This window comes from Hemitrygon akajei, chromosome 6 (assembly GCF_048418815.1).
Source record: "Hemitrygon akajei chromosome 6, sHemAka1.3, whole genome shotgun sequence".
In the NCBI taxonomy this organism is placed as follows: domain Eukaryota; kingdom Metazoa; phylum Chordata; class Chondrichthyes; order Myliobatiformes; family Dasyatidae; genus Hemitrygon; species Hemitrygon akajei.
This window is the reverse complement of record NC_133129.1, coordinates 46,014,730-46,042,294: the sequence shown is the minus strand read 5'-3', so window position 1 is coordinate 46,042,294 and position 27,565 is coordinate 46,014,730. Positions and strand designations below refer to the sequence as shown.

Here is a 27,565-nt window from a genome sequence, read left to right as displayed (position 1 = left end):
ACTAGAGGGAATAAGAAGTTGAAAGAAACAAAAATGCTAGTATTAAGAAAAATAATGGAACTAAAAGCTAATAAATCTCCAGGACTTGAAAAGAGGCCTTTTACCAGAAGTGTTAACTCTGTTGCTCTTACCACAGTTGCTCCCTGAACTTATAAGTGTGCCCAGCATTTTCTGTTTTCATTTCAAATCTCCAGGACTGATTATTGGGGTTTTGGATGAGGGTAGCGATGCAAAATGTGAGGTCATTCACTTTGATAGGAAAATAAAGCATTCACTGCTGTTTGAGAAAGAAACTTCCAAGGACTCTCAGAATGTTAAGAGAATTAATTTTGCCTCATCTGTTCTAAATGGCTGATCACTTGCATTTAAACTGTGTTTCCATCTTCCATATCTCCCACAAAAAGAAACAAACTCTCCACATCTACCCTTTTACGAATCTCCAATCCCTCCACATTCATTCATCTTAATTTCTCTCACAAGGAACAGACATTGTCAGACTACAGCAACAAATAGTCTTTTGGAGGAACTCAATAGGTTTAGCAGAATCTGTTGGTGGGGGGAAATGAATTGTCAATGTTTCAAGTTAGGATGCTGGATTAAGACTAAGAGAGGAGCGAGGAAATAGCCAACATAAAAGAGCAAAAGCGGAGATGCCAATTGATGATTGGTGGATCAAGGGCTGAAGAATAATGGTTGACACCAGTACAGAGTTTATCAGTCTTACTACATTTGGTGCTAACTTCTATCCACTTGCAAATTCATTTAGTGCTATTCTATACCTTCTCTATCTTTTCTGGGTCTCTATGTTGAATTTCCCCATGGGGATGAATAAAGTATCTATCTATCTATCTATCTATGTCTCCATGTCTGGACATTTAATATAACACTGACATTTAATATAAACCCATTGACTCTCGTAGTTCCCAAGACTATACACCTTTTCACACTCTGTTTCTTGTAAGGCAATGTTCCCTCTAATTTTTAGTAGTCAGTGTGCGCAAAAATCTTACGTTGTGCAAATTTTTTTCCTGTGACGAAAGTATGTGCGCACTGAATGCACACATGGCACAGTTTATGTAGGTTTCCAAAATATTTGACATAAAACTGCACAGAAGAACAACAAAATAACATACATATTTAAGTCAGTCAGTTATTTTTTCTCTCTCCTGTCTTTGGCATTTACCCATTCTTTGTAAACTCTATCTAAACTAATAGAACTTCCATCCAATTGATAGCTTTTGATTCTCATTATCATATTCAAATAACATTCACCTAAACGGTTTCTCAGCTTGTTTTTGAGTTGATTCATTAGACTAAAACCTCGCTCACAGTCCGCACTAGATGCAGGAAAGGTTCCCCCAATGTCCATCAACTGTGCAGTCGCAAAACCATTCATTTTGAAGTACAAATGCCACCATTTGAGCAAAGTTTGAAATCAGTTTGGATTTAATTTTTTCTTGCACGGAAAATTTGAAATCATTAAACTGTCTAACTATTACAGTATTTTCAGCTAGAAAATCATGATAGTTTAGACTTTGATCTCCTCTGGGTTTGATCGTTTTCGCTCTTGCTCATCTGCACTCAACCGTAACATGCGTAGCACTCCTGTAACGGATAATGACGGGTTCTGTTGCTTGAGCTTTTGTAGACCGTCCAAATGTGATTTACTTACCAAATGACGCTTCAGAAAGTCAAGTTTCCAAATGTCATCCCACTACTTTCCACTAGCAAATTCTCCAGCAACTTTCGCATCACGACAATACAAACAGGTAACTCCAGTTTCCGAATCATACATAAATATTTCTCGTAGCTGAACATTCATGACCTCTTGGTGTAGCATATTTTGTTAAGCCATTCAGCTTTAAACAAATTCGCAGTTCTTTTGTGCTTCACGCCCTTAGCTTCTTTTGAATTTGACATAGTGAATCAATATTTTTTTCAATAAAAACTTAGTAAGCTATCTACAGGATTTACAGATCTTTGTAAACTTTACGATATGAACACCGTCCGCCAAAAATGGCTGCTGCCGTGATGCAGCTGTACAAACCGGAACAGGAAAGACGAGGTGACGTAAATTAGTGACGTGCATTGTGGTATTTGAAAAACTGATTAATTAGTTAACAGAAACGTTTAGCTAAAAGATTATTTTCAATTAGTATAATTATTAATTACTACATTCTTTTAGGTAACTAACCTTTTGTGCGCAGATTAATTTCCTTTGAGCGCTGATTGAAAAACGTGTGCGCACACACGCACAGCTTAGAGGGAACATGGTTTTAAGGATGCCATTTATTTCTTCCAATTTTTCCATTTCCACTCTCATGGTGAGACTTCCATTATAGGAAGTCTAAAATATCCCTTTTTAGGCAATGAGGCTTTTCTTATAGTATGGTTAATGGAGCCCATTCTCGCATCCCTTCAATGCAAACAGAACAGAGACAAAGTTCTGCTGGTCCTCTCCTCTGACCCTACCAGCCTCCGCATTTAGCATAACATCCTTCATCATATCTGTCAATTGCAGTGAGATCCCTTCACTTGCCATATCTTCTTCTCCCCACCCCTTTCTATTTTGTGTTGGAAGCACTTCATGAATTCTCAGCCCACTCATTTTCTCCCAGCAACTGCAGTAGATTCATTACACCTCCTCCCTCACCACCATCCAGTGACCTCAGCAGCCTTTCCAACCGAGGCAAAAATTCACGTGCAGTTCCTCCCACTTCATTTGGTGCTTCCGATGTGGCCTGTTCTACATTGGTAATACCAAGTGTAGACTATGTCAGTGTCCTTGATCTCTATTGACAGTAGGCATCCCAGCACCCAGGTATGTGTCATTCCATCTCCCTTTACTGTTCCCGCAATGACCTGCTCATCCTCTGTCATCTTCACTACCAGGGTGAGGCCCAGCACAAACTAAAGAAACAACATCTCATATTCCACTGGGTAGTTTACAGCACTATGACCCTTTCTCTTGTGTATTCTACCCTCCCCCCATTCTGATCCAACTGTAATCCTCTCATTTTTGTCTGCCCTTCACTTCTCCACTAATGGTTCCCATCATCAGATTCCAGCATTGAAAGCCTTTATATTTCCACTTACCACCATTCTAGTTGTCTTTACCTTTTCTATATACCCCCCCCCCCAATCCAGTTCCAGCGCCATCTGTGTTTTTACCTTTGTTTTTTTTCCACTTATCATCCATCTGCCTTTGTCTCCCCCACTCCGCTCCTCCCCCTTCCCCTCCTGGCTCCATCTGCTTGCCATTCTTCATCCATCCTTGGTCCACAAATCAACTACTGGCCTCTCTCTTACCCCACCTCCTCTCCTACTGTTCCTCCTCTCCTCTTTATAACGACTGTCCTCATTCTCCAATCTCAGTCCTGATGCAGGGATTTAAGCCAAAGTGTCCACAATTTATTTGCCCCCACAGATGCTGCTTGATTCACTGAGTTCCTCCGGCAGATTGTGTCTAGATTCCAGCAACTGTAGTCTCTTGCTTCTTCACTTTAAAGTACAACTGTTTTAAAAATAGAAGTCTTAGTGGGGATTTACTGTCTTTAGACCAAGAAAGATGGAAAAAAACCACTGTGGCTTCAAATCTGAGGTTCTCACACATAAAAGGAATATTGCAATAATGGTTTCTGCAGATTAGACAACCTTATAACTCTTCTCCTCTCATTTGTTGTAGCAGTTGTCAGTTTTGACAAATTTCATGAATTTTGAGGATGAAGTAATTTGGCAGTAGCACTGGTTGAAACAGTGCTTTAATATGACAAATACATTTTCTAGGCATAGATACCTTATGGAGCAATGGACTATAATTTGTTAACTATTTTCAATTGTCAATACTCTTCAAGTTCCAAAAATTTATGTATTATTTTGTTTATTTTTCAATCGCAAATTCAAGACATTACCCTTCATGTTAAGCACAACCGTAGTTAAATGTGGCAAGCTGAACCTGTCGTATCAGCTATAGTGTCAAACTGAGTGAAACTTGGCAAGTCTAATACATGGAACAGAATGTAGAAAAGGAACTGCTTTACGCTGGCAGCTAGGAGGAGAATGAAGTTGTGTCAGCTGTCCTCAGAATAATTTTCAGCTCATTAAAAAATCATTGCAATATAATGGTGTCTAGAAATTTGGTCCTGTTTATATAGCTCTAACAGATCATTTATTTCACTACTTATTGCTTAAGTATTGATTGCTGGATTGCGATATTACTACAATTTTCTTTGTCCTGTTTGCTTAAACTTAGTGAAAGAATGTTGATAAAAACATGAAGTGCACAAAACATTGTTATCAGAGAAACTTAGCAAAGAAAGTCCTTGGAAATGCTCTGAACATTTCCATGTATAAATTAAATATTGTTTACCATAAGTGAATATGAATTAATGTGGGTTCTTAGAAGCAATTCAAAATGCTCTGCATTTTAAATATGACTATTAGATACTCTTCTTAAACTCTCTTCAAAGGATTGTTTTATTAGTTTACTAAACAATTAATCAATTGTAACCAGAATATGGCCTTTTGTAGAATTTTAAATCACTTTTCTGTTATCTACTACTAATTTATTCTAGAAGCAGATTAAAAATTATTTTTTTGCAATAAAACAATTTTTAGCTGTTTGTATTAAAACATCTAACAGGGAACCATGGACAATTGCTTGGGGAGATTTTACTTTTCCCACTGTACATACATTTCAACAGGCACATGAACTTAGTAAGATTAGCACCATTGTGAGTGTAGTTCATTTCTAGATGTGTTAAATTGGAAACTCTTGTTCGTATTGTGTCATTACATATTACATATGGAGGTAACTAATGCAAGATAAATGATTAGCACTTGGAAGAGAGGCAAAGTTTTTCCATGAAAAAGGTAGTGCTCTGTTTAGGCTCTTCTAACCAATCACAGCTAGCAGTGGTGGAAGGACGAGAAAGACCTGATGATCATTGGGAGTCTGGGACTGGGCAGGAGATTGAGGAGATGCTTGTAAAGGTTTGTGTCCTGATTATAAATGTACAAATATTTGTAAGTATTCAATGAGTAATCTGTAAGTCACTGCATTGGAGAATATAAAGATGTTCTGTCTCATACTCAAGTCAATAATTTGGAAAATTGTGTCCTTCTTCCTCAGCCATTATAATTTTCCACATCTATGTCCTTGAGACCTGACAAAATTCAATTACACCAGTGCAAAATTCAGGATTGTTCTATAGATAGGTACCATCTGGGGATAGTTTGAGATTATTTCTGTTAAGCAGTTGAATAGGCAATCCCTGTTCAAAACATTGCCTTATTTGTACTTATCTTAGTTACTTACTTATCATAGTTTAGGAATTATAAAATACAGAGAGTTCACTTTGGAATACCCTCACCCACAAAAACCCAAGTTTTGTTTTTATTCTTGAAGTTAGAAAGATATTACAGCACTACTGTCGATGAAATTTCTGCTTGGGACTTTAATCATGAATGATCTTGAATATAAGATAAACACCGAAAATGCTGGATATTTCCTTCTCCCCAGTACTCCATATGTATCTCCAGTAGTTAGTGTTTTTCTGTTGTTACTTAAAATTAACCTTTTTATGAACATGATTATTTATATGAGAAAGTCACACACCGGCTTGTGAAATTATCAAAAACCAGCAAAGAGTTTTCCAAATTTATATAAACAAAAAGCTGCTAGTTCAAGAATGGTTTGATTAAACAAACATCATGTGGAAACAAGTAATTACCTGGGCTTGAAAATAGAGAAACAAGAAGGGTTTGGAAGTACCAAACCACAGGTATGGGTTCTATTTCCATATGTATGTTAAAGACTTCCACTCACTCCTCTCAATCCCTTCAAAGCCTCTAAATGTTAGAAATCGTTCCAGGCCATACTTTTTGCCGTTAAACCAACATTGTGGTCACCCTAATACTGTTTGTGAAAGTTACAAAAAATGAAAAAACTTCTAAAGTGAGGTTCAGAGTGCAGCATTTGTTGGGTTCCCTGGATAACACTAAGCTGAAATGAATATCACTGGTTTTAGAGTGTTTTCTTTGATATACCATTGGAACAATGTAACATGACAGGAACAGTTATCCAGGAAATTCTTAAGAAGAAACAGCACTATTAAAGCAAAATCTCCCTACAACAGAGGAGGGTTGCTAATGAAAAAAGAAAATGTAATAAGAAGGGAAGGAAGCCCGCTATGGTCACAAGAAGCTGGACAAGCCGTTGAAGAGCAGTGCCTGCAGGGGGCATGTATTTTAGTGCCGGGTCCCACAGATGCCTTCCCAGGTCACAGATATACCCGGCAGGAAGTTACCATGGAGGGAAACCTTGACATACAAGAGTACAGTCTTTGAAGTCCTGCGCTATGGAGAAGACTACAATCCAGAAACATTCTTGTGCTTTCTCCTGCAAAAGTGGATGAAATCTTCTTCTGTGTGTTTAAAGTTCAAGTGACATTGCTCAGCAAAAAAAGAGATGTAACTGAGATCAGTGCGGGCAGAATACAGAGATCTTGAGGTTAGGAAGTCTCAAAGTTACAGCTATTGTTCTGCAAACCCCACCCCCCCCCCACCCCCATCTTGAATTGTGACATTTTTGTGGACAAAGCAGTTAAGGTGTGCAAGGTTATATCTGAGGTAATAGATTGCAGAGTCACAGAGACAGGAGACTTCAGTGTTAGTTTTGTCCATTACATGACATGGCTTCTAGAGAAAAGAGGTGAATTAAAGCAATGAGTAAAGAAAACTATTGCTTTTCAAATCAGTGGAGTTGAAATTCCACTTACTGGTGATTAGGACTAGACGAACTGGGGAGCACTGACCAAATAAGGTTTGTCTTTTGTTTATAGTTAACACCTCAGTAGTTTACAACATCTGATAGAAAGTATTGATCTGAAATGTTCCAGCACAGACATCAGTTTGTCCTATTCTGGCATTGGTTGCTTTTAATTTCAGATTCCCAGCACTTTGGCCAGAAAAGCAGCTGGTTCTGTTGTAAGTCTTTGGTGCTGAAGCCAAGGTATTACCAGTTTTCATTATGTTTGTTGTCTCCAGGCCATTCAGCCATTTTTTCATTAAATTGTGATCTATGTGATGGTGAGAACTTGAGGATTACACGGAGACATCTGAGCCTCCCACTCTGTGCTCCTGGGAGATGTTCAACAGTCCCCTTTACACACTGAGTGCTGGAGTGCATCACCAAGGGTCAGGAGTTAATGCTGATAATTTCCAAGCCTTCAATGTGCCTACTCCTCAGACTCACTGTGTATAAATATACAGAATTAACCTGTTGCTCTATCAGTTGGTGGGACATAGCTCCTAATCTGAGCACAAACTCATAGGTTTTAGTGAAGAAGGCTTTAGAGAGTTGGTCAGATGGGATGCGTTTACGTCATGCCCAGAGCTGTCTGTGTTCCTTTCCACAGCCTGAAGAAAAGTCATTAACCTGAAATCTTACATCTATTTCTCTCTTCATAAATGCTGCCTGATCTGTGCAGTATTTCTACCTGTACTCTTTTATTCATGGCTGATTGGTTCACTGAGTGATTTATGGGTACTTTTGTGTGATAGTCCTTAGTAAACTGTAGGGTTGTGCCTGTTCAACCACAAACTAGATCATTCTGTCAGACTGGTTTTCCAAAGGACATAGGACAACTAATTATTTTTATGACAAACTAGTAGTTGCATGGTTACCTATTTCCTTTATTCCAGACTCATTTGATTTAATTTAAATGTACCAAATCCCATGCTGTGATTTGAACTTGTGTTTCTAAATCACTAGTCTGGTCATGGGATTACAAGTTCATTATTGTTACCATTCCCTGTACTTAAAACACTGGAATGATATGTTCCAGATGAGTACTGGCATGAGGCAGATTATTCTCAGCATTATAGAGTGGGAGGTTGTGGCAGTGTCAGACCAGTACTCATTCAACTCCATGCAGATTAACTATTAGCACTCCTTCCCCCCTTCTCTCCCCCATTAAACCACTGTTTCCCTCCACTTTTAATCCCTGTCATGCACTTTATTTGCTTATTTTTATGATTGATGGAACTCTGGAACAAAAGCAGTTTTTATGTACCTACATGTGATGTATGACACCTCAGAGCAACCATTCCAATAAATTATTAAACACAACTAAAGAATAATTGACTGACAACTTGCAAGTGAACAGATGCTTTCAGTTTGTGCCCTTCTGAAACTTACCTTGCTAAAACCTTTTGATTAGTTTGCAATTTATTTCAGCTCTTAAGGTATATCCCAAGCTCTCCCTGTACACAGACATCAGCACAATATGAAAAAAAAAGGTAATAGTCAGGCAACGTCTTTATCGATCTGTCTTCCCTGAAGAGCCCAAGGCTAAGTTCATTTTATCCTTGTTAATGACACTAGAAACAGAAAAGCAAAGTGGACAAAAATTAAAATTTGCTGGGAAATGATAGAGGTGAAAGCAGAGATGATCGAAGAATACAGCACACGCTCAGTTGGTCAGACAGCAACTGCCTGAGGGAATGAACAGTCACGATCCATGATGGGTGTCTTGGCCGGAAACATTACTGTTTATTTCCCTCCGAGGATGCTGCCTGAGTTGTTGAGTTCCTCCAGCGTTCTGTGTGCATTGCAGAATTTCGTGTGCTTATGGGAAGAAGGAAATGAAAGCAGGGTCATAGGAATCAATGGAAATAGTTCTGATTGGTTTACTCTACAGACAGCCAGAGCTGGTTGGCTGAATACACTCCTTCTATGCCATCATAACTCCTTGACTCCTGAATATTATGATTAATTCCGTTTACAGTGTATATGTTTGGACTGTTGCTGATGAGAACTAAAGTCTTCACAGACATTTTCATAATTAACATCAGGACAAGGGGACAAAATATTTTCTGAAAAAGGATCTAGTGCTTTCTCGGCATATATGATGAATCAACTCTTCTCAGATTTCCAGCCGGATACAGGTTTTCTCTCAGTATTTTCTCTAGGTAGTTTCCCAATGGTCGAAGAGGTAGACACAATGAGATGAGATGCCATCTACAAATCCAGTAGACATTCTCCGGTATTGGCTTTGATTGATTTGCTCCATATGAGTTCCACGCACTCCAGCGTGTGTGCAAGTGCAAGATGTGTGTGTGCAAGATGTATCCACACAGGTGTCAGCTTGGTTTACTTTGCATAATACAACTCAACTTAAAGCTTGAGGGTGCAGGACTAATGCAAAACATGAAGGTGCATCAATGCTAATGCATGGGCCACAGTCAAATAGATACTAAATCAACAGCTCATCTATCTTTCTCAACAAATCACGAAGGAAATAATAGATCTTAAGGAGCTTCCTAGAGATGAATAGGTAGGGATGCTCCTTTCTATAATATACAGTACATGCATCTGCTGGGGCAGTTGTTCTCCTGTTTAAACTGTATAATCAGTGTGTAGTGTGAGTTATATATCAAATAAAAATAGGAAAATTTCCAATACACTGATATACACTCACTGGCCACTTCATTAGGTACCCCTGTACACCTGCTCATTTGTGCAATATCTAATCAGCCAATCATGTGGTAGCAACTCAATGCATAAAAGCATACAAACATAGTCAAGAGGTTCAATTGATGTTCAGACCAAACATCAGAATGGGGAAGAACTGTGATCTAGGTGTCTTTGACCAACTGTGGAGTTATTGTTGGTTACTGACAGGGTCGTTTGTGTATCTCAGGAACTGCTGATTTCCTGGGATTTTCATGCCCAACAGTCTCTGTAGAGTTTACAGACAACGGTGCGAAAAACAAAGAAAAAAAACTTCCAGTGAGCTTCAGATCTGTGGGCAAAAATGCCTTGTTGATGGGAGAGGTCAGAGGAGAATGGCCAGACTGGTTCAAACTCACAGGAAGAAGGAAATACTTCAAATAACCATGCATGATTACAGTAGTGTGCAGGAGAACATCCCTGCACACACAACACATTGAACCTTGCAGTGGATGGGTTACAGCAGCAGAAGACTGTGCACATGCACTCATTGACCTCTTTATTAGATACGGTGAGTACCTAATAAAGTGGCCACTAAGTGTATCTTTAAAAAAATTGTGTGCCAAGTTAAATCACGTGTCATATTAGCTTCTAACAGTAGTATCTAATTTCATAAATCTAAAAGGTAAGATTCTTTCCATTTGATGTGGTAAATTCTAGAAGAATGTTTCTTCCTGCACAAGTGTTGTTTGATCTTCTGAGGAATTCAAAATATTATGCCTTTATTTCAGATTTCTTGCAACCTTATATTTCATTTTTGCTTTGCTTATGATTACTTTTCTATTGTAATTCGTTCGGTAGGTTAGGTCACCTGCTGGTTTAATATCTAGCTGTCCTAAACCACTTGAGGTGTTGGTGGATGTTGAGCAACCTGTCAGATACTAGTTAAATAGGAGACTTCCTGTCTATTAACAATTTACTCCAGCCCAGTTGTAGCCTCTACTTTGTAACTCAGGACAATTCCTTTGGCAACCAATGGAGCTTTGCCCTCTACCATCTAATCAAACTAATTAAATAAAATCCGGACCATTTGGCTGTTACATTTCTTGAGAATTTGCAGTGATTGTTTTGATCCACAGTAAAATCAATACATGGGCCTTGAAGTCATGTATCTCATCTCAGCAGCTTCTTCAAAGGGATAAAAATAAATTCCTATTCTGCTCACATACAGTGGCAAAGAACAGTGCTATTTTTACACCTTACGCGCAGGTATCTGAACTGCACATTGATCAATAACACAGCAACATAAAATGAAAGAGATGCAAAGAATTCACTGATAAATGAATGCACAAGGGAGGGAAATCAATGATGTTGCCTTTGAAACAATGAAGCAAGGCTTAGCTGAATGCCCGAGGCAGCAAATGATTTGAAGCCACAAACCTTACATTTGATGGTAGCTCCCATCAAGCAAGGTCTACAATATGATAGGTTTTATTCTTCAGCTTTCAACAGTCCAACATTTCAATTTTAGGTTCTTCAGAACTGATTTTTTTTCTCAAACATTATCTTCTTTAAATATGAATATTTTAATTGTAGGGCAGCGCAGTGGCACAAACATTAATGCTGCTACCACACAGCTCGAGCAATCCTAACCTTGCCTGCTGTCTCTGTGGAGTTAACACCATCTCCCTGTGACTGCATGGATTTCATTGTGGATGCTCCATTCTCTTGGCCCATCTGAATATGTGCTGCTTGCTTAATTGGGGACTGAAAGTAGTATTGGTGGATGACAGAAGAATCTGGGGGAACTTATGGACGTCTGACAGAGAACAGGTCAGCAGACAGGGGAATGTCTTTTTATAAAGGACTTGGATTCTATCTTCCTCTAATTTCTGATTATTTCAGCTGACATCAAGGAACTGATAACCAGGAGGTAATTCCATCATTGCTCTATAAAACTCTTCATTACCACCATAAGGAGATTTCCTAATGGCTTGGTAATTTATAGTTGGTAGCCCTGAAGTATTTTCTGAAATAAAAACAGAAAATGCTGGAAATTAACGATGTGTCAGGCATTATCTGTGGAAGGTTGATGAACTTCAATGAAAAATAGGGGACATTTTGGAAATTGGGGTGCTATGTTGCAGGGAAGCAGGATGAGTGCGAGGGAAAAAGAGCAGAGAACAAGAATGACACAGGCAATGCTAGTGCTAACACAGTGAGGGTGGTGAAAGCTTGTTCGTCTCTGCAGGTCTGTTTGCAGTAGATAAAAGCAGGTGAACAAGACACAGGAAAAAGGGAAAATGTGACAGATTTGTGAAATACAAAGCACCACAATTGCCGGAAAACTGAAATAAAAGAAAATGCAGTAAGTACCCAACAGGTCACAGGGCAAATGTGGAGAAAGAATAGTGAGTTAACATTACCGGCTGTATTAGAAAATCTCCTGAATTAAGAGCCTTGCTTTGGATTTTGATGATGTTGGTTAAAATCCTGCTTTTACTATGCTTGCTGTTTGGTAGCGATGCTTTTATTTTACATATAGTTTAGCACCATTTTATCAATTGTTCAGAATTGACAAGTTATTCTCTAGTTAAAACACTTTTAGATCCATGTTACATTTTCCTCTTTAAGCCAGCAATGACTATTAATTGTGCATTACTCCAATTTAAAGTACTAAGAGTTAACAAAACTGCCACAGTTCCTTCCTTATTTTTTCTGCAGTTACACTTTCTGAACTATTATTTTGGATCATGCCTCATAATGAAATGGTAGACTTTATTTACACTTCCTGACAGGGTTCTGCCAAAATCAGTCTACCACAAAAAGATTTTAGATAAGATATGGCTGTTGTACAGCGTTAAGTTTAAAAAAAAGAAATGAATTGCTATGGGAGTTCTCAGCAGTTTTCTTTGTAAGATATTGGAAAATAAATTACTGTCAACGAGGGCATGATCAGTTTTCACTTAAATGGCTCTGGGCTGTAAAATTAGGGCTTTACATTTCTAAAACTAGTTCAATTATACATATCAAACTATGCTATCCTTATTGTTTCATTAGGAGATAGTAAAATGGTTAGCATCATAATGCAAAGATAATTAAGATGTTTATTAGTCATTCCATTATTTTTGAGTAGGGAGTGGCTTTATTTCTTTCAGATTATATCATACATTGAGTTTAAAAATAAACAATGTTTATAAAAATGGAGTACTTCTCCATTTCAGTATGTCAGTAATACCTATATATTTCCAAAACTTTTGAGAGAAAATACAATGGCATCTGATACTGAACATGAACTGCTACTACATAGAAAAAGTGAAGAATACAGTCTGGTAGTACAATTTGATGTACAGCCCATCTTCTTCCATTATTATACCACAGCTCAAAGATCATCACAATGAAATCCAAATTGACATATCATTCACATCTGCTGGTTGCCTGCACAACAGACACTGCAATTCTAAAGCAATACATTGTGTGATATGTTTGAGATGTGCTAACGTGATAAGGTGAGACTTAAATTCAATATTTTATGCAGTGATTCAGCTTCGGCAAGATAAATGTAACAAACAAATTAAGAAAGAATTTCTTTGAACTCAGAGGCATTTTCCAAGAACTAATTGGCTGTGAGTGATGTCTTAGCTATGCAAGTTCAGGCAGGACTATGAAATATCAGATTGCAACTCAGAATGGCATAGAATGGCCATTAGCAATTCTGTTTAAAGTATGTGCACAGAAAGGTTAATTTTATCCTCATCAAAAATAAGAACATTAAAGGTGTCAGATTGCTAAACCAAAGGAAGAAAGTTTAAAAGAAAGTAAATATAGTTGACCACCTTTTCTTTAGTTTTTAAACTTCATATACTAGATGTAGACAGTGATGGTAAAGCCAACATTTATTGTCTTTTTCTAATTGCCCTAGAGAAGGTGGCCTTGAGCTACAGTTATTCCTTTGAAAGTATTCCCACAGTGCTGTTCAGTAGGGGATTCCAGGATTTAGACCCAGCAACAATACTAACAAGGTAGAATGCTGTGAAAAAGAAAACACAGGCGCTGGACATCTAAAATAAAAGCAAAAAATGTCAGTTTAATTTCATAATGGTGTGTGACATGATATTGACCTTAGTGAATGACAGAGCATTCTAAAAGTACACACACACACACACACCATTTATTGAGGTACACAACGTGAAAGAGAATTTAAATCGTCTAAAAAAGTCTCTCATTTAATGGACTGTAAGCATTTTGAACTGTCGCAGTACTACTTTGAAGAACTGTTTTTGCAACATCGCTTTAAGAACTGTTTTCGCTCTCTCCCTTTAAGAACTGTTTAAGCTGCCGCACAGCAGTTGATTTCCGGTTGCGTTAGTTGTTTGTTTACGTTTGGGGGTTTGTTTTTCAGTGTTTACTAAATGTTTTATTTGTTATAAAAATACCCTGCCTCACTTATATATCTATTGTTGCTGAATCCGTAACACCAGCATCTGCAGATTTTCTCTTGTTTGTAAAGGTAGTGAGTGGCCTCCTCCTGCTTTTAATTCGTAGGTTCATGTATACACAGACCCATAAATGGCCAAATGACATGTTTGTGACAGCAATAAAAGCAAGTTTGTTGAAATCTATATATCTATATACCACACTATATGCATATATAAAAAATTACAAGGTGCCTATTAGAGAAGTTGAGTCATTGTTCTGAAAGGTGAAGTTTGAATAGATTCAAGAATCTACTTGACCTAAATTTATTACATAGTGCTGAGTTAATGTACAAACATTTGTATTAACAGCATTTTAATGGTGTCACCTTTTACAAGAGAGAAGTGTGATATGTCAACTGTTGCATTAAATTTATTTTTTGATTATTTACTGAACACTTGGAAGAATTATTGTGCAAATACAATATATAGATGCTGGATAGAGGAAGAGGGTGCTTTAATTTTTACTAAAAGAAAAATAACATTGCTTGTCTCTATCATTGTTTATAGCTTCCCATGATCCATCCAACTACATAAGAGAAAAGATTTGCACAAAGGGAGATGATGCTGAAAAGGCTGGTAGTTCTTCAGGTCATGTGTTAATGGAACATCAGAGTTTGATCTTCCATTCAGGTATGTGACTCTCTTACAGTCATACCCAATGTTACTGTCTAGGGAGGTGACAAATGTTAGATTCTGCATCTTGTTTCAATCTGGTCAATCTCTTTTAGAAATTGTACACATACCTGTGCCGGATGGGAATATGTTGTCCCATATCTAGAGACATCTCTTCTGAATACAGAATGATTAGCCAGTTTTGCAAAGAAAACATTAAGAACTGAATTTATATAACCTGTCACAATCTCTGAATGCCCTTGAATTATTTTTGTAGTGCACTCACTGTTTTAGTGCATTAGATGAAGTAGTCGATTTTGACATGGCAAGCTTCTCTAACCAAAAAATACAGTAAAACTCTGATAATTCACTATCTAACTATTTGGAGATCCTGATAGTTCAACATCTGGCTCAACAGGTTACGTTTGCTGTGCTTCCTTCAATTCGCAAGGGGCTCGGTTTCTGCTCTCCCTTCCAACTCACTGGCCCTGAACTTACTCATTAATTTTCAACTGCACTCCCTTAAAACTTATCTGGTTCACTGAGAAACTTATAAGATAAAACAACATTCAGTAAACTAGAATATTCGCTAATTCAGCACAACCAATGTTGCAGACATACTAGATTAATGGAGTCTTGTTGATATTCATTTTAGTGATGACAATTGATAAACTTTCACTACGATATTGGAATAATATCCTCGCTGATTAATAAAGTAGAGCGATAGGGTCTTATAGGTTCACCTGAGAGATTAGACAGACCCAGGTTTAATGCTGTTGGATTTTTGTTTAATTTCTGATCTTTAGGGTTGTTCTAGGAGTAAAGAATGGTGAACAGTCTTAATTTGAAGATTTCCATTTATTTAAGAGTACGAACAAACATACAAATACTAAGCAAACTAAAAAAGAGCTGAGAAATTATGCTGAGAGGGGAATTAATACTAAGCAGTGTGAGGCAAAGGTATAAAGATGGTGCTTCTGAAAAATCTATTCACTTTTACAGATAAGCTAAAGAAAATCCCTTAGTGGTAAATAGACTACATAACTAAAACATCATGTGGGTAATGTGCTAATACTTAGCCAATGAAAAATGAGAAAGGTGATAAACTGTTGGTTTATGCTTTCTGTCAGTGAGTGTGAAAAATACATGAGTTTCTTGAAAAGTACAAACCTCTTAAAAAGTATCATTAAAATAACAGTGGTTTCCAGCAATGCCTTGTCTGAAGGCTAATGCCGACAACCATGTTGGATTCCTTCCAGAGTGTACTAAAGCTTCAGCATTCTGTTTTATGTGTATGTCTCTTGACTAATGTGGATCATGTAAAAGCTTAAACATCTTTGTGTTCTTGATAATATCAAACTGAGAGAATGAGGAGGATGGAGGAATTGATTTTAGTTCTTGGTCAAGAATAACATAGTGATCCAGTGTCAGTAGCTGAGTACAAGGCCCTTTCTAAATTCCTTACCAGCTGAATAAACTCTTCTCTTGCATCCAGCTGGGTACATGTATTGATTATAACTGATGTTTCGATGACAAACTCTGCCATCTTCATCAGGGATTATGCCTGGGTATGTCTAGTCTGGTGGTATTTATACCCCCTTAGTCTGTCCTTCCTGATTGGTTAGTCCTCATCCAATCAGGTTTCTACTCTCCCATCTTGTTTACAATTGAATTCCAGTTCTTGCTTAGAGCGAGACCCTTGTCTTTGTTTAAAAAAATTTCCTCTAGTTTTATTTCAATGGTTTCCTATATCGGGTGGTCCCAAATGCCACTGGCATGGTACAGTAGCTTTGACCAAAAAGGTGATCTGGGACGCAGGTCAGCTGGCATTTACAGGATTGCATATTTTTACAATGCGTATATTGGCCTGATGGGATGCACGGTGGAAACCCATATCAAGGACCGCAGGAGATCTATCTGAGAAACTCGGCGAAATCGGAGCACTGCATCTGCAACAGCCATAGGAATGACTTTGATGGCGCAAAACTACCATGCCATGCCAAAGTCCGAGACTTATTCGTCATATACGCCGGGCAAGCGCTAGATCCTTTTCCTTACCAGGTGCCAACAGATTGATGGGAATTGCAAGTGCATAGAATTGGTCAGTGGGACGCCACTGTATGTAGATCACTGACATGTGTTAATGTTCCAGGAAGGAATCCCAATAGCAAGGGAGGAAGTTTGCCCAGTGCAGCAGAAGCCCAAAATTTCCTCATGTCCAGCTTTGTTCTTCCTGACCCAAAAGGAAACTGTAAGAAAATTCATAAATGTATTTTTGTGGGTCTCCTCTCAATTCCATTGACGTGTCTGGTGAGGAAGCCTTCTAAGAATTTGAAATATTAAATCAGAATCTGATCATTTTGTTGGAGTCTGATCTGAAAATTCTGTTTTAAGAAGCTCTTGCCAGGTTGATCAGGTAACATTATTCCATGCAATTTATAAATGCAGTCAGCCAGATCAAGGAGAGAAGAAGTGGATAAGTCTTCTGTTGCATTTTAATTCTTTATTACCACCTCCTCCCCTGCAGCTTGATTTCTGCCAGAGAGAAGGGCTGAAATGAAGCCTTTGATCTCTGAAATTAGAACTGAGTACTTATTTTTTTCTTTATACAGATCTGAACACCAAACAACCAGCCTTGTCTGTCCAGCAACCTGCAACAAGTATTCTACGTCCTTGGGGTTTGCAGTCACAAGAGGTGCAGCACTTAGTGGAGGGGCCCTTGTTTATCCCACAAGAAAGAAAAAATGGACAAGAGGATGAGGCAGAGGAGGAAAACGTATTTTACTTCTGAATCCCTTTCATAATCAGCACTTTTAAGTCAAACTGGAACAACAGACCACCTTGACCTCTTGGTTGCATTCGGTTAAATGTTACAAGTAGTGAAATCTGGTAGTAAATTCTTTACTAAGCCTTGTGGGTCCACAAATGCTTATAAACCTTGAAGTTTCATGAAATTTATTACACATTTCAGTTAGTGATAAGGTTGAGATACATGAAATAATATATCATCTGTTATGTCATGCCAAATGAAGCAGTAATAAATCAGAAATGACCATATCTAACCTGCATTCTTTTAATTTCAAGGACAGGTTTTGCAACTTTTCTGAAGTAAAACACTACCTTGCTTACTCAGTGTAAACTTTGTTTCCCAGGGGCACAGTGGCCTCCCTCTGTGCTGCTGCCTGTGGTTATTTAAGTTGTTTGGTATGATTTGCTATACAAGTTGGCTTTCGATTTCAGTTTGATCATACCTTTCTTGAATATTGCATAAATATACCTTAATTTCTTTCTTTTTGAGGTGTTGATTCAGTTAACCCAACCTTTTGTGCTGTTGTACCACACACTTGGAATGTAGCAATGTTCCGATGAGGAAGTCCATCATAATCAACCAAATAGTTTTCACCAACACAAATATCTTATTCTACTGATATCTTAAGATGCTCTCTGTGAAGCCATTCAATATGTTGTGGAATCTGCCTTTCCTCTGTGTATCCAGTGATTTTCTGGGTAATTTCTGGGTCACTATCTTCCGTATTAAAGTAGTTAAATCCAAATTACTACTTTTCCACTTAAGGAGTCTGATTTGGTGATTATTATTGTCCAAGTTGTACTCAGGTTAAAAACACTAGGGTATTAAAGAAAGACCCTACATTTATAAAGTCTCATTCATCACCTCAGGCTGTCCAAAATGCTTTATTGTTAGTGAAGTAGTAGGTCTCAGTTTAATCACCACTCTTTGATTTTTAACATTTTCTATACGTGTCCTCCTCATAGTCTATATAGTTCAAAGTTCACTTTGCCCTTTCGATAGTAATGGTCAGAAATGTTTCTATAATAACTAGTGATATTGTAGTACACTTCAGCTTGTTCATTACCACTTTCTGAGACCCTTGTTTCATTGTTCCAGCTAAAGCTCTAACAACCTACTTATTAAAAATTCTTGCTTCTTATTATCTTGTGGTTTCAGAAAATGTCCCACAAATGCCTCCAGATTTCCTTCCTCTGCTGTGACCTGCAGAAAATGCTGATCATTTTATACATACTCACCTCCTCAGTAAGTCTCACCACTTTGTCTCTGCATGTTAAGTAGGAAGTACCATGTATTGGTACAATTTTTCAAGCTAAAATCTTGCTTTGCATTTGCTCTGTTAATTATTTGTTATATCTCATCTTGTCCTTTGCTATTCTTAATATCTTCCCCTTCACTCACACATCAGGATTTGATGTTATCAGCAAACTTGCACGTGCATTTCTAAGTAGTTTTGTCCATTTTGCAGACAGTAACGGAGCAAGCAGAGATCTTCAAGCACACTGCTCGCTGCCTCCTTCCTGCTGATGCAGCTCCAGGCACAGAGACCCTTTGTTTCTTCTGATTCAGCCAATTTCCACATCACTTCTGAAAATTGGCTGCCATTTAGAAGAATGTGCCCTTGAGTTTATTAACCTTTAAAACTGCCTACAGTTGTGTTTGCAATTCTTTGTTAAACTATTATTGATAGTAATCTCTGGTTCTGCTTATTCTCACTTTTTAAAAAAATGTTATGTTTTGTTGCACTTTTTTTTCCAAATTACCAATTATGTTCATTACAAGAGTTTGGAATTTTATTGGATCGTACCTCCCCCATTAAACCTTCAGGATAGCCGTGTTAATTCTGAAGCTTATGGATCACAGTGTAGAGAAATGTACTGATGGCTAAGAACAGAAGTAAAAATCCAAAATGATATTCATTTATATTGAAGTATCACCTCTATTCGACTGGCTGACCAACATAATCACACAATATGATTCTGTGTTTGTGCTTAAGTTGTTCAGCATTTTGTTTCAAAATCTATTACAGGAAGTGGCTTATTTGGACAACAGAGCAAATTAAGTCAGTACCACTGCCCATCTCTACCTCTATCTTCTTCCTTCCTTACAACCTACCTCTGACCAATATTTATGTCTTACCATAAGACATAGGAGCAGAATTAGGCCATTTGGCCCATTGAGTCTGCTCTGCCACCCTATCAGGGCTGACTTATTAACCCTCTTAACCCCATTCTCTGGACTTCATTTCTGAAATCTTTTTATAGGGCTTGGTTTTGTTAGATAATACTTGGGGAAACGTCTTGGGATATCTTAGCTATGTTAATGGTGCTACATGAATCAGTGTTTTAATTATGAAGAGCAGTTGGTCATTTGGATACTTGAAGACTACATCGATTAAAACCACTCATTCACTTACTGTTTGGCCTATGAAATGTAAAAAAAAATGGCCATTTTGTCATAGTGGATGCACTATTGCATTTAAATTAAACTAGTGTCATGTAGATAAACAAATTGAAGAGCAAATCACAAGTACATCTACTCACAAGAGCTCTTTACCCAGTTTTCTAACTGGCCTTCAGATCCAGACTATTATTAAATTGCCCAGGACCTCTGAAGTGAATCCTAATTACTTAAAGGATTACATGTAAAATCTCTTGATGCAAAATAATATTATTGATGAAAACCGGATTAAATGTGCCCTTACATATTCTGTTTATCTATAACCATTACAATCTAAAATAATGCTACATCATATTAATAATTCTTTTTAAAGTCATGTAAATTAGTTTTATTACACTGCTATACTTATTTATTTTTAATTCTAGTTGCTTTCATAAACAAGACCCTTGTACTGAACGATCTGGAAGTGTATTTATTTATATTAAGATGCATCAACAAATACAAATACCAGACGCTAACAAGATCAAATCCTTGAATTTTCTAAACCAGCCAACTTGAATTTGTTTGTCTAAAGGTCAAGTAACATCAGGTTCTATCATATGTTCTTTGCCAAAAAAGGGCAAAATAAATATCCATACACATCAGAAGTCACTGACTTTTAAGACTTCTAAGCCAAAAAAAAATGAATAGTAATGCAAATTGATAGTAATCCAATAATAATAGCAAATGATAACTTGGAAAGCTTAGTTTAGTCAGTGCAAAATAAGCACAGAACGTACTTCAGCCTCACTGTAGAGAATGTTGTAATGAGATTGTACTTTCTGGAGTTGATAGAGTAATGGGAGAACAGCAGAAGATTGTGTCTGATCCCTCCGGTTTAATGTCACTCTAGTACAAATGTAAAGCAAGACTTCAACTTTCTGATATGCACAGTCAAGACAGCACTTTTGGTAACATGCCTGAAGTATTAACATCAACATTTTAAAGGAACCTTGGTGAGCATTTATGACAAGATTTAATCATAAGACAGAGGAGCAAAATTAGCCCGTTTGGCTCATTAAGTCTGCTTTGCCATTCTTAACCATTCTGGCTTATTTATTATTCCATTTTTGACCATGACCATGTTAACTCCCAGCAGAGCAATCCTACCTGTTTAATTCCCTCTCATATTTTTTCAGTAATCTTGTAATGTAATATCCTTACATAGCCCCATTAATTTCCTGTTTGGTTCCTTTTGCCACTTACCAATGGTGAAGGTAATTTACCTACTCGCATGGTTGTGAAAGGTAGGGAGAAGCACCCAGGGGAACCCCAAAGACATGTGAGAAATGCAAACTCCATGCACTCAGCATCAACATCAGCTTCAAGCAAATCCAAATTTGCAGAGTTGTGAAGCTTGTGTCTTGTACAAATCAACTTGTAAACATGTCACATTGCACCTAGTATGGATTAATGTTAGCACATAAAGTTCAAAAAATAGATTTGCACAATGATAACTTTGTGAAACAATATATAAATTAACTTTGTTTATAATCTGGGGAAATTCAGAACTCAGAATGTGTCATTAAATTTCAAGCAATGTTTTGATATATTCACCCCAATTCCTTTAGATAGCTCATCAAAACAATCAACAATAAATCCGCCATCAATTCAGTTCATAACATATCCTAAAAGGACTGTCAGCACCATGGTATCACAGAATGGATCACAAACATTTAGGCAGTTATTTCTTGCTGATGATGTAAAAGTATTTTATAACTGGAAATCTAAAAATACTCAAACTCCAAAGCAAAGCCTCATCTAGAACATTATTTGAAGTGACAAATCATCACACTTGTTGAATTTTAGATTGCAATGTTAAGTGTGTACTGTTAATGAATCAACGTATGTTTTAAAGAACTACCGGTATACATATTTAACCAAACAAAGGCTATTTATACTGCTGTATACCTAGAACTGTAAATACTGGTGGATATATATTCATTAGCTTCCATTCCTTGCACTTTTAATGTTTAAAATTGTTGTTTTATTAAAGAAAGAAAATTACAGAGCATTTATTTAAAAAAAAATCTGAAATGAAATTGTGCATCCAGTCATACGCTTCTTGCAAAAAGGATTATAACAAGTGTAATTATTACTTCTGTAAAAAGAATAATGATGAATTTTATAGAATGGCCCAAATGAACCTTGGTAATCTGATAGTTTAATAAAATCTGAATAGATGTTTTGAAGTGTATTGTGCATTATTTCTAGTTAATGATTGAATATACTGACTTCTTGCATTCAGATCATTGATGGGAAAAGAGCCCAAGCTAATTTGCATCTTAGCTGCTTTTAAAATACAGAGAGTTGAAAAAATACTTGAATGAGTAGATTTCAGCAAAATAAAACAAAATCGTCATTGGTGAAACCTGACCTTTAAATCTGCCTGGTTATTAAGTGTTAAGTACTAATTGGGTGCAATTAATCATTCTGAAAGAAGGTAATTATGTCAATGAACTCCTTATCGGCAGGAAAGATTGAAAACTTAATTAGTTTAAGAAGTAGTCCACCAAGGGCCATCAGACATTGATCACAATAAGTGGTAGATGGTTTATCTGTGCCTAGTGTTTCATTTTAAATATAAGTGTCACTAAGTACTGTACACAATTCATTCTGTTTATTTAAAGTAAATTGGATGGTTGTTTTATGTTTGACTAAAATATTTCTCTCAGGCAGTTGGTAGATATCCACAATACATTTCCTCTTTTCCTTTCTGATCGGGGCACCGTGGGAGTATAGTGGTTAGCACAACACTATTACAGCTCAGGGCATTGGAGTTCAGTGTCAATTCTAGCATAAGAAAGTTTGTACATTCTGAATTTGATTTTACTTAAGTTTCTGAATTTGAATTTATTTAAATCTTACATCTGTCCCATAATGTGAGGGAGTGAAAGTCTTTGCATTATGACTCCGTTGTAATGTACAGACATGTGAATTTATAAGTCCAATGGCTTGTAGAAAGAAGCTGTCCCGTAGCCTGTTGGTCCTGGCTTTAATGCTGCGGTACCATTTGCCAGATGGAAGCAGCTGAAACAGTTTGTGGTTGGGGTGACTGGTGTCCCCAATGATCTTCCAGGCCTCCTTTACACACCTGCTGCTGTAAATGTCCTCAATGGAGGGAAGCTCACATCCACGGATGAGCTGGGCTCTCCGTACCACTCTCTGCAGTGCCCAGCGGTCAAGGTTGGTGAAGTTCCCAGACCAGGCGGTGATACAGCCAGTCAGGATGCTCTCAATGGTGCCCCTGTAGAAAGTCTTGAGGATTTGGGGGCTCATGCCGAACTTCTTCAGTCGCCTGAGGTGGAAGAGATGCTGTTGTGCTTTATTTTTTTGCCATACAGCCAATGCGTACAGTCCAGGTGAGATCTTCAGTGATGTGTATACCGGGGAACTTGAAACTACTCACCCTCTTAACTACAGACCCATCGATGTTGATCGGGACGAGTCTGTCTCCATTCCTCCTGTAATCGACAATCAGCTCTTTTGTTTTTTGGACATTGAGGGAGAGGCTGTTATCTTGGCACCACTGTGTCAGGATGTCAGCCTCTCCTCTGCAGGCTGTCTCATCACTGCTGATCAATGTCATCTGCAAATTTGATCAGCAGATTGGAGCAGTGCGTGGCAGCACAGTTGTGGGTGTAAAGGGAGTAGAAGAGGGGGCTCAGTACACAACCCTAGGGGGGCACCTGTGTTGAGCATCAGAGGGGCAAAGGTGAGGGAGCCCATCCCTACCACCTGTCTGCAATCCGATAGGAAGTCCAGGATTCTTCCCACGTCCTCATAGGTTAATTGGTCATTGGGAATTCTCCTGTGATTAGGCTGGGATTAAATTGGTAGGTTGCTGGGTGGCACAGAGCTGTGGGCCGGATAGACTTGTTCCCGCTGTATCTCTAAAATAGTATAGAGTGCCTTCTCTTCCCAGCTGACCCAAGGTATGAGCATCATTGTCATCATAAACCATCACCGTAACCTCTGAGCCAGCCTGCTTCAGAGCTAAGACATTGATACTACATAGCTAAACAAAAATTATTGTCATCTGATGCTTGCTCATGTATTAATGGCAGGGTTTATTGTATAACATTGTAGTATAGGATCCCTAGCTAATCCTGCGTATGGACAACCAAGCATAAATGCCTCAACTGCAATTATAATTGAAATCAGACCTCTTGTCAATCAGTGGCAGTTAATGGATTTCATTGCTCCCAGCTTCTTTCACCTATTAAATCATTTCGGGTATCTCCCAAAGAGGTCCAATAGTGCGCTGATACTATTGGTGAGATAGTACTAATTTTAAAACAGCGGTCTCCTCATGAGGTGTTGTGATGCAAAAGGATGAGCAGCTCAATCATGCTCATGGTAGGATCTTCACGATAGCAAAATCCAATTAGTCCCACTTGCCATTAGCTCCAATTACGTCTTTTTAACAAGCTGACTCTTTTCAGAAGGCAGGAACCTTTCCATATCTGTTTCCTTTTTGAAACTCTTAAATTTTCTGTTTGGCCACCTGCACTAGTAATTTGTTCCATATGTCATTTGGCCTTGTGCTTGAAGTATGAACACTGTTCCTCTGGGATCTGGGCTTTAATCCAGTCCTCCCATATCCTCCTCCAGACATCTGCAGCACGCCTCTCAGATGCTGCCATATGAAATGACTTCAGGTCAGTCCTTGGTGTGCACAGAGCTAAGCCACATGCCTTCTCAAAATTTCATACTGGTTCATAGAGAGAAATTACAAATAAACCAGATGTGGAGAATTGGAAATTCTACATCTATCAATGAGTTAATACTGAGAGGAGAACATCAGAATAAATCCCCCCAGAAAACCAAATCTAAAGTTGTATATTATTTTCATGCATCATGTAAAAGATCAACATTTGAATACAGTTCATAAAATGTCCTCTGTACATTAAACTTGTTTTTGGAGCACAACATTTCAAAAATAATTTGATCACAGTGGCAATTATGTTTGGAACAGGGTGGCCTGGTAATATTTAGTAATGGTTATACCATCAACTGAGACATCTTCCATGACTGAAGAGGTAGTTTCAATAACAAAGAAATGCTTAATTCAAATGAAGTCATATAAAATTAATCATTGTATCTGGTACTTGGTTGTCGACGGTCAATCCTTACGTCCCACTACTGTTCCAAAGCTCACCTAATAATAAAGAAGGGATAGTTTATGAAAAGAAATGCACGTACGCTGGGAATGATGACTGGCTGGATATGGTGTGGATCGGTAAACAAGCCATTGTGGATTTGTTCACCAATTCTCATTTTGCCTTCTTCCAGGACCACCTGGCTCTAAAATTATTACAGCCATGGTCCCAAACTGGGAACAAAAGGACTGTTAGCTGTCCATACAGTGTGGACATTTCTGGCAGGTTGGTATTGCTTGATTTCTGTGGCATGCCAGGCAATCTCAGTGGACATTTTGGGCTGAGACCCTTCGGCAGGACTGGAGAAGAAAAGATGAGGAGTAGATTTAAAAGGCGGGGGAGGGGAGTGAGAAACACAAAGTGAGAGGTGAAACCTGGAAGGGGAAGGGATAAAGTAAAGAGCTGGGAAGTTGATTGTTGAAAGAGATTCAAGGCTGGAGAAGGGGGAATCTAAAAGAAGACAGAGGCCATGAAAGTAAGAAAAGTGGGGAGGAGTACCAGAGGGAGGTGATGGGCAGGCAAGGAGATAAAGTGAGAGAGGGAAAAGGGGATGGGGAATGGTGGGGGGGAGGAGAACATTACCAGAAGTTTGAGAAATTGATGTTTATGCCATCAGGTTGGAGGCTACTACTACAGACTTTTTGAAATTATAGAACATTGGCTGTTTTCGAAGAGATGCAGAGTTGAGACTGATTATCTCTGCTCCTGATAAGAGAAACATTTGATTGAATGTGTTTTTCAGGAGCCCTTATAAAATGAAATCAAAAGGGCAATGTTTGATTGGCTAATAAGATCCAACACAAAGGAAGATTGTTCAATAACTGTAACCTCAGAACATTGTTGTAGCAGGTCCTCAGAGTTGTGGGCCCAATCATTGTCAGCTTCTTTACCAACAGTGACCTTTGCTCCATAAAGCTATCAGAAGAAGAGATTTTCACTAATGATTCAGAGTAATCTATTCCATTTGCAACTTCTGGGATAACCAGCAACGAGTGCCCAGCTACAGGAAAACCTTGTCAACTTTTAGGCAAATAGCTGGCTTGTACTAAGTAATGACTATCTCCACTAATGTTCTAACCACCCTCAATGATATTCATCAAGATTACAAACATTCCCCATTGATTCTGTCCCATCCTGTGGACAGAAACTTACCCGTATCAGGTATGTAAGTTCTGAAGCTACAAGAGTACTTCAGACACTGTGTATCCAGTAGCAGTGACTCAGTTCACGATCCCCTAAACCAAATCTATTGCCCATAAAGAACCAATAGAAACATGCCTAGATGATCTCTTGCCTACAGCTCCAACCACACTCCAGCTCAACATTTTGATTAGCAGCCAATTCACTACATGTTCCTCCTTCAGGACCGATGATTACAAATTGTGCTAGTGACAAACTTAGCTGCAGCATCTTGCCAAGGTTTCTTTGATAGCACCCTCCAATTCTGTAACTCTACTACCTAAAAGGACCAGGATAGCAGGTGCATGTGGAAACCACTACCTCCTTCAGGACTGGCACAATTCTGAATTGGAAATTCAAAGCCAACCTTCTATCATTGCTAAACCAAAGTCCTGTAATTACAAATCTAAAAATGCTCTGTTAGTACATTTACCACTAAGCTGGTAACAGTTCAAGAAGGCGGTTCAAAGGCAACTGAGGACGAGGATGAGCAATAAGTGATGGGTTTGTCAATGATATCATTCCCGTGAGTAAGCTAATGTGGGTGATTCTGTGCTGAGCATGAATTGCAGGACCATTACTTGTGGTGTGTGGCACCAGATTTTAAAAGTGATAGGGGCCTGTCAGGACCTTCTAAGGACCCTGAGATAATTTGGGTTATTAGCCAACTGGCAAGGGTCAATAAAAAGAAATTAGGTTTAAGTGGAGTGGCTATTGTGGGAATGACTGTAGAGTGAGTGGGACAGAGTTAGAGTTGGGAACTGAGGCTTTGGCTTAAGAGCTTCAGCAAGGGTAGCTCAGTAGCATAGCAGTCAGCACAATGCTTTACAGTTACAGCGCCAGCTGTAAGATCGGGATTCAAATCCTGCTGCTGTCTGTAAGGAGTTTGGACATTCTCCCCATGATCACGTGGGTTTCCTCTGGGTGTGCCGGCATCCTTCCATATTCAATAGTCTTGTAATTGTGTTCAAGAGCCACAAGGTAATGCTGCAACTCTGTAAAACACTGGTCAGACCAAACTTGGAAAGTTGTGTTCAGTTCTGGTCATTATGGGAAGGATGTGGCAGCTTTATAGAGGGTGCAGAGGAAAATTACTAAGATGCTGCCTTCATTAGAGAGCATGTCTTATGTGGATAAGTTGAGTGAGCCAGGCCTTTTCTCTTTGGGGAGAAAAAGGATGAGAGCTGACTTGATGGAATTGTATAAGATGATAAAAGGCATTGATAGAGTGGATAGCTAGTGCCTTTATCTCGTAAATGGCTAATATGAGAATGCATAATTTTACAGAGGTTAGAGGAAAGTATAGGGGTAGATCAGAGGTAGATTTTTACAGTCCAAAGACTTACTGGTTGGTAGATTAATTGGTGCGTGGAACATCTTGTTAGAGGTTGTGGTAGGGGCAGATACATTAGGGACAGTTAAGAATTTCTTA

The 27,565-nt window shown here is 38.3% G+C and overlaps 1 protein-coding gene across 4 annotated transcripts in view; it reads left to right on the top strand.

Moving 5' to 3' along the window:
* arhgef28a (Rho guanine nucleotide exchange factor (GEF) 28a) overlaps positions 1 to 21,979 on the top strand; it is a 385,900-nt gene extending 363,921 nt beyond the window's left edge. For all 4 annotated transcript variants that reach the window (XM_073048304.1, XM_073048303.1, XM_073048302.1 and 1 more), the window contains 2 exons: positions 14,440 to 14,562; positions 17,157 to 21,979. In XM_073048304.1, the coding sequence (XP_072904405.1) occupies positions 14,440 to 14,562; positions 17,157 to 17,335 (302 nt within the window). In that variant the 3' untranslated portion in view covers positions 17,336 to 21,979. The remainder of the gene's footprint in view (positions 1 to 14,439; positions 14,563 to 17,156) is intronic.
* Positions 21,980 to 27,565: the final 5,586 nt, after the last annotated feature.